This window comes from Cyprinodon tularosa, unplaced genomic scaffold (genome assembly GCF_016077235.1).
Source record: "Cyprinodon tularosa strain WSP-4 unplaced genomic scaffold, ASM1607723v1 ctg557, whole genome shotgun sequence".
In the NCBI taxonomy this organism is placed as follows: Eukaryota; Metazoa; Chordata; class Actinopteri; order Cyprinodontiformes; family Cyprinodontidae; genus Cyprinodon; species Cyprinodon tularosa.
The window spans coordinates 111,010-118,564 of NW_024039293.1; the positions used below are offsets into that span (position 1 = coordinate 111,010).

The 7,555-nt window shown below is 47.5% G+C and overlaps 2 protein-coding genes across 2 annotated transcripts in view; both read left to right on the plus strand.

The window, feature by feature from the left end:
• Window positions 1-323, plus strand: part of cfap61 (cilia and flagella associated protein 61) — a 41,365-nt gene extending 41,042 nt beyond the window's left edge. Inside the window, exon 24 of the mRNA XM_038305352.1 lies at window positions 72-323. Coding sequence (XP_038161280.1) covers window positions 72-242 — 171 coding nt within the window. The 3' untranslated portion in view covers window positions 243-323. The remainder of the gene's footprint in view (window positions 1-71) is intronic.
• A 5,104-nt stretch (window positions 324-5,427) lies between these two features.
• On the plus strand, window positions 5,428-6,827 carry insm1a (insulinoma-associated 1a). Its single transcript, XM_038305335.1, has one exon. It carries the CDS (start codon window positions 5,592-5,594, stop codon window positions 6,822-6,824), a length of 1,233 nt encoding a protein of 410 aa, XP_038161263.1. The 5' UTR covers window positions 5,428-5,591; the 3' UTR covers window positions 6,825-6,827.
• The last annotated feature ends 728 nt before the right edge of the window (window positions 6,828-7,555 follow it).

Here is a 7,555-nt window from a genome sequence, read left to right on the forward strand (position 1 = left end):
TCTTCTGTCATCATTTAAAGAAGAAGATCATTTTCCTTAATCTCTTTAGATCTTGTATTCTCTGTCTGCAGGACGGTGACGTTGAGGATGACTCACCCTGCCTTCCTCAGGCCGGTCCGAGTGACGCAGACCGACGGGCGGCTCTGAGGAGCAGCGCTCTGAAGTTCCTGCTGGATAACAGGAACCTGCTGCCCATGTTCTCCATCCCAGAGCAAACCAGATCTTTAAGAGAGAAACTGTAGGAGCCAATCAGTGGTCAGTTCAACGTTACCAATAAAAAGGTTAAAACATTTATACATGTGTGGTTTTTAAATGATTCTTTTCAAACATTCAAACAGGGAACCTCTGATGCAGCCTCTGGTTTTTGGGCTTCCTGCTCGCTGTCATCCACTGACAGCTGTTAGCAGAGGAGGCAGTTATGCTGGAAGCAGCGCTACCTTCAGCAGGTCTAGCGCCCCTAGTGGCTCAAAGTTACAGCGTGTTGCTCTAATGCAAGGGTGTAACTTTGTAATGAAAGATGGTGGGGGCTCTCAGGTGGGGGCTGATGGATATGGAGGATAAAAAGTGCCAAAATTAAATAAATACAGCATTAAATAAATAAAATGTGTCAATAATTATTTAAATGTAGAATTAAATAAATGTGTCATTCATTAATTAAAACCACGTCACTAATATAAAGTGCCACAATTAAATAAATAAATACAGCGATAAACAATGAATTAAATGTGTAATTCATTAAATAAATAAGTAATTAAATATATAAATGTGTCATTAATTTAATAAAAATACATCTCCCATCAAAGTTAGGGGGCGGGGTTATCTAACACCTGATTGGTCACCCTGCACATTAAGGCGAAGCAAATCGATTACAGAGACTCGATTCACGTTAACCCCGCCCCCTAACTTTGATGGGTGAGTTTGACAGATTCTTTTAATGGTTTCGATGCACTGCGACACAGGACCATGAAATAATTAAATGCACACTGAAATAATTAGATATATATTTTTTTAATAAAATGAAGATGTATTTTATTAAATTAATGACACATCTATATATTTAATTCCTTATTTATTTAATGAATTACACATTTAATTAATTGTTTAAAAAGTTTAAATTGACTCCATTCTTCAATAATTTCTTAAAACATTAACGAAATTACTGCACTGAAGCAAAGCTTTAAGAGCTAATTCATTTTTAAATCCTAATTTCATCATCATTAAATTCTTTCTTCTGCTGCTTTTGCTTGAATTTCTTTGTAGACAGCGTGATTTTTATTATTCTTCAATATCTAGAAGAAAATTTGTATTTTAGATTCTTTCTATCATCTTCCTGTTAGATCCAGAATATACCTAACCTGACTCCGCCAGATGGATTTGCTCCTCATATCCATCTGGAAACCTTCCGTTGAAGTAATTTTGGGAAGGGGCGAAAATACTGGTTAGCTGATTGGCCTATGTTGGTGATAGACGGGCCAAATAAACCAATCAGATCAACGAGGCATATGACGTACTAACAGAGCGACGACGAAGAGGAGCCAATTGATAGATCAAACTCTTGGTGAAACCAGTCGGGAGAAGAGCAAAAACATCTTTTCCTCTGAGAAAAGCCTCCAGAGCAGTGTTTTGCTCTTCTTTCAGTGAAGAAATACTCTGTAATTCCGATAAAACTTGCTCGATAGCCACGCTAACGCTAGTTTCATCGGCAGAAGCCGCCATGTTCTTTAGACTGAACTGTCGCGCTTCTCGTTGCGTCACACCTCACCCCGCCTCAAAGCCAACGCTGATTGGACGTTCGTTTGGTGAACGGCTCCAAATTTTCTTCAACGGAGAGTCTCCAGACTGATTAGCGAGTGAAACCTTGAAAGCTCGCGAGATCAGGATGGTCTCACCAGGCTAGAAATATATCAAGAACTTCCCGTAATGGCGCTGTAACAACTTGACTATTTAGCCAGTGTATGCCAACGTACAAAAAATTTCTCAAAACACTGGCATACGTTGAATTAAAAAAGATAATAACGAATTTAAACAATGTTTTCTAAAGCTTCTTGCATTATAATACTAACTTGTATAAATTTATAATCTGTTGCTGTTTTTAGCTTAAAAAAATAACTCCAGATGTCTAACAAACAGATTTTTCGGTGACATCTGTAATTTTTTTTTAACCAAACTGTCTCCTAACTTTTACTTAAAGCTACAGTGTGTAACTTTTAGCGACATCTAGCGGTCAGACTGCAGACCGCAGCAACATGAACGTCTCCCCCCCACCGCTTCTCCCCCCCAACAGTACGACGAGCGTTACGGGACAAAATGTCTTCCACGACGTCCGCATCACCTACCTTCTCAAGTGATGAGGTTTGTTTACATAGATAATTTTACAGAAAGTATTTCATTAGTCTGTGTAGGGTATAGATTTCATGTAGACTTAAGATAATAAATATACCCGTTATTTTTTCTACATCGTTGTGACGTTTTGGCGATCTCGCAATCGCTAGTTTGTTGGCTCTGCGCTGCCGTAGCGCAAAGATGTCTGCCTCCATGGCTGCGAGACCCGCTCCTATGTAATTATAAATAACGAATTCTAAGGCAACGCAAATATTAAGGTTAAGAGGCTGAGCTCGTAGATGATGATAAATAACATAGTTATGTATAATATATTACATTTCTGACTGTATATCCCTGTAATTATTACACACTGTAGCTTTAAACATCGAAGTAGATGCAGGTTTATATTCAGAGTGCTGGTAAGTCTCTCATCCAAACACGTAGTGACTCTGACCGCAGTGAAATGAGACGACAAATCAGATGATTGAAAGCTACAGATCTGATGATGTAACACCGAGAGGCGAGAGGCGGGAGCAGACTCAAACCGCTGTGAACACAGATAGCTGCACCCAACCTGTTAGCTTTGGATGAACTGGAGATTACTGGTGGGGACATGTCCACACCAGTCCTTCAGAAAGTTACGCCTGTTCTCTAATGAGAAGAAAGAGATGGAGGACCACCTGCTGAGCTTCAGTAGGCGACCAGGATCTGAACCAGTAGTTCTGCAGGTTTAATCAGACCCCATCCACCCCCCCACCCCCCAGCTCCAGACTCCCTGCTGCTCTTCATCCAACACTTTCACTTCCTTGGCCTCCATTTCACTGCTGCTCCATAGAAACTGTTCAGTTCTGGTTCTGTTAGATCAGGCCCGTCTCTAGAACCCGTTACAGTCACTTTCTCTGCAGTAGCTACCATGTTGAAAGGGGAGGGGGGGGGGGGAGTGAACAGCGTTCAGCTGTATGCTAATGAGGCTGAGCTGTCCACACACCCACAGCATATGTCTGAACTGGTTCAGGCTGCTGGTGTCTGAACACCGACTCACAGACCTTCAGGCTGCTGAACGGATCGCAGGTTCTGTGTGTTCTGGTCAGACGTCAGTCCGAACAAACGTCTCTGACATGTTTAAACACCCGAGTCCAGCAGGGACCAGAACCAGGTTCAGAACCAGAACCAACCTGCTGAAAGGACACAGAGCAGAACCGGAGAGACTCATCTAAAGAAAACGCTGCTCCAACTTTAATGGATGGATTCCCTTGGTAACAAGCAGAGGTGGATGAAGGTGGAGGTGCATGAAACAAATGGAGCAGTATGGCAATAGCCATACCGCTACACTGTGAAAGTAAAATCTGTTGGGCGGATGAAGTACTCAACTGTAGTTATAAAACTATGAAAACTATGAAATTAAAGTAAAAGTAAGTAATGTAGAAAAATGTTCATTTAATAGGGTAGAGCAGTAAAGCTTCTGGCCTTAACATTTGTTTCCTGCATTTCTTGCACCGAACCCCCCCCCCCCCCCCCCCCTTCAGTGTCCACCATATTGGATCAGTCCATTTGCTGCACATGTTCAGAAAGGTCCAAACAGACAGCAGCAAACCATTTGAAAACAAACCATGCAAAGAGCAGTGTTGCCAACTTAGCGCTTTAGTCGCTATATTTAGCCACTTTTCAGACCCCTCTAGCACTTTGATTTCTAAAAAGCTCCTAGCGCCAAATCTAGAGACTTTTTTCTGCTACTGGAGACTTTGGAGACAACATCTAAAAGCAGCGAACTCTGCTCTCCAGAGCCAGTAGATTGGTAACCCCGCCTCCTGCTCTCCTCTATCTTGTCTGCTGTCATGATTCATGCAGCTATTATTTCATCCAAATGAAAAATGGAGAACAGAGAAGCAGATCATGGCTTGTCTACAGTGAAAAGAAGGACTGGGTTATTTACTTTGGCCTTTTTGGAAACACAGGAAGGAGCAATCAGCTAAGTGAGCTTAGTGCTTGGAAAAAATCTTTCATTCCTTTAGAGACAGCATGAAAAGTCAGCTGAGTACAAAACATAGAGAGGAAAACAAGAAGAAAAGGGACAAGAAGAGAGGGACACAACCTAGAACAGATAATGGATGTCTATTCTATTAACATTTCTCTATCTGGAGAATGTTCTATGTGTTGTCTTCTCAGTTCACAGGGGCCCCTGCCTGTCTTTACCTAGGGCCCCAAATTTCCAAAATCTGCCCCTGAATAATCATGAATACTTCTAACAATAAGTTGGATCAACTTGTTACTGGTTGAAGTGATTCATTGGGAGAAGCAGAGGTTCTATGGAACCGCCATCTGACTTCAGCAGCGCAGAAGGTCCCAGCAGGAACCCAGAGGAACTGGGAGAGGATTTAGGTTCCTGAACCGGAATCAGGTCCGACGCGGATCAGATCAGCAGCGAGCCGCTACTACTGGCTCTGATTTGTTTCCACCCACACATAATCTGGCTTTGCCCCATTTGGAGACTGAAAGCGCGCGTTGATTACGCACAGCACGCGCCATGAGGGGGGTGGGGGGTGTCTGTGTGTGTGTTTGTGGGGGGGGGGGGGTCAACTGTGCAATTTCCTTTCCAATCAGGAGGAGCTGCAGCTCAGCTTCCATTGTGATGCAAAGCAGGTTCCCTCCTCTGCTCGTTAATTATGTATGTGTGAAAGACGGAGTTAACTGTCAGCGCGGCCCCCGGGCTGCGGGGCCCCTGCGGGGCCAGTGGGTCCAGCTCAGGGTTCGGTTTGTGAAACGCCCTCATCGATCCTGAAGCCTGACGCAGAATTAGACCTTTTCTGAATAAAGCTGATTTGATTTTAAAGACATTTCTGCTCAGTTTGAGTCCAAAGTTTAACGGGAACCCACCCGGAGCAGGACACGCGTGGATTTCTATAGAAAGTCATCAGACCGTGAAAGCAGGAGGCTGCTGGCGTGTGTCGTAGGGGGGAGGGGGGGCTAATAAAACCCCTCAGGTACATCTGCTTTCCAATCTGCAAACATCCCCCCCCCCCCCCCCTCCCACACTCACTCCCCAAATCCACGGGGATCAGGGCCGCTCCTGATTGGTCGGTGGGGAGGTTGGGAGCGGTGTCATCATGTGGACTTAAAAACAGTGCAGCTATGTTGATCTGAGAACAACAGTGGATCAGAACCGGAGGAAGGAGCGGAAACACGCAGCCGATGTTTGGCTTTTACGCGCAGCTCTTATTTGATTCCCGCAGCGAACCTGAAGCGCCTCCATCTTCCCGTCCGGACCGAACATGCCCAGAGGCTTCCTGGTGAAGAGGAACAAGAGAACCACCCCGGTGTCCTACCGGGTCCGCTCGGAGGAGGAGGAGGAGGCGGAGCGCGCTGCCGCCGATGCGCCTCCGCCGCGCCTTTCCTTCATCCCCCCGCGCGCTCAGACCGGCGGAGCGGCGCCCGCTGCTCCGGCATCACATCCGGCCGCCAAGCCGGTGCAGTTCGGGAATCCGGAGACGGTGTGCCAGGCTCTCTACAGCCCCACTCGACCCGTCAGCCAGGACCATGAGCGCGCCTCGGAGCGGCGCTTCAGCCTCGGCTCCCCGGTCTCCGCAGAGTCCTTCCCCACGCCGGCTGCTCTCCCCGCGCTGGACCACCTGTTCGCCCCCATCGATCTGAAGATCGGTTCCGGAGCTCTCCCCACGGCAGGGGCCAAGAGGCCGGCGGGCGACGCGGAGCGAAGAGCCAAGGCGCCCCCCTCCAAGAAGACCAAAGCCATCCGGAAACTGCACTTTGAGGACGACGTCACCACGTCCCCGGTCCTGGGGCTGAAGATCAAGGAGGCTCCGCTGGAGCAGAAGCCGACCGGCGGTGAGCGCTCCCTCCTGGATGGGTTTGTCTGCCAGCTGTGCCGCGAATCCTACCAGGACCCGTTCTCCCTGGCGCAGCACAAATGCTCCAGGATAGTTCGGGTCGAGTACCGCTGTCCCGAGTGCGACAAGGTGTTCAGCTGCCCGGCCAACCTGGCCTCCCACCGGCGCTGGCACAAACCCAAGCCGCAGAGCGGAGCGCACAGCGAGCCGGCGGCATCCGGCAAGGACTGCAGCGACAGAGACTCATCCAGCCCCGAACCGTCCGAGTCCGGTTCGGAGGACGGACTGTATGACTGCCCTCAGTGCGGGAAAAGGTTCAAGCGCCAGGCGTACCTGAGGAAGCACCTGGCGTCTCACCAGAAACCCGCAGAGCCGCAGCAGGACCACAAGGAGCCGCAAGGCTGCGGGATCAGCGCGGGCCCGCTCAACCTCAGCGCGTCCACCGGACACGCGTGTCCCGTGTGCGGGGAAAGCTTCAGCAGCAGAGGCGGCCAGGAGCGCCACCTCCGCCTGCTGCACTCCGCCCAGGTGTTTCCCTGCAAATACTGCCCCGCCCTGTTCCACAGCTCGCCGGGACTCACCCGACACATCAACAAGTGCCACCCGTCCGAGAGCCGCCAGGTGATCCTGCTGCAGGTGCCGCTGCGCCCCGCCTGCTGAGGCCGGGAACGATCACGGGAATTTTTCCCACTTTTCCTAAATTTTGCCTTTTTTTTTTTTTTTTTTTCTTTTGCAGCTTTTCTCTGAGAGGAAACTCAGAGCTGCTGGGACAGGGTGCCTTGCTCATGGGCACTTTCCTCCGATTGGGGGAAACTTTAGAATCTGCACAAGTGCTATTAGCTGGTAGACCTAAGAGAGGTCCGGTCCAAATCGATCCGGTCTGGTTCTGGACAGGCCTGTTCCCATCACTGAGTAGCTTTAATAGGACTGGATCAGTAGCTGCAGCAGGCAGAGGATAGAGTAGCTGTACCGCTTCTTCACTTAGAGCCGCCTCCTGCTGTCAAACCGCCTTAAAACATCACTTTTATTTATTAATTATTTATTGCTGTAATCAGTTGAGTTGTCTTGGGGCTGTGATGTGTTCAAGTGTCTCTAAAACAATCAGTAATGTCATCAGCCGCTTCTGCAATCACCTTCTTTATTTATTTATTGCTCATTTCTTGTGTTTCTGTGTGTTTTGCTCTCAAACTGCTCTGGATGTTTCTGCAGTAACTTTTTGCTAAGTGTCCAAAAAACAATAAAACCAAACTGAGAATCAGATTTCCTGTTTTTCTTTCATCATTATATCCCAGTTGAGCTCTTTGATTCTTCTATCAAAGCATCTTAAGAGGAAGTTCTAGATGGAAACAATCACGCCAAAACTCATTTATCTGTTTTATTTCTAAAGGGTT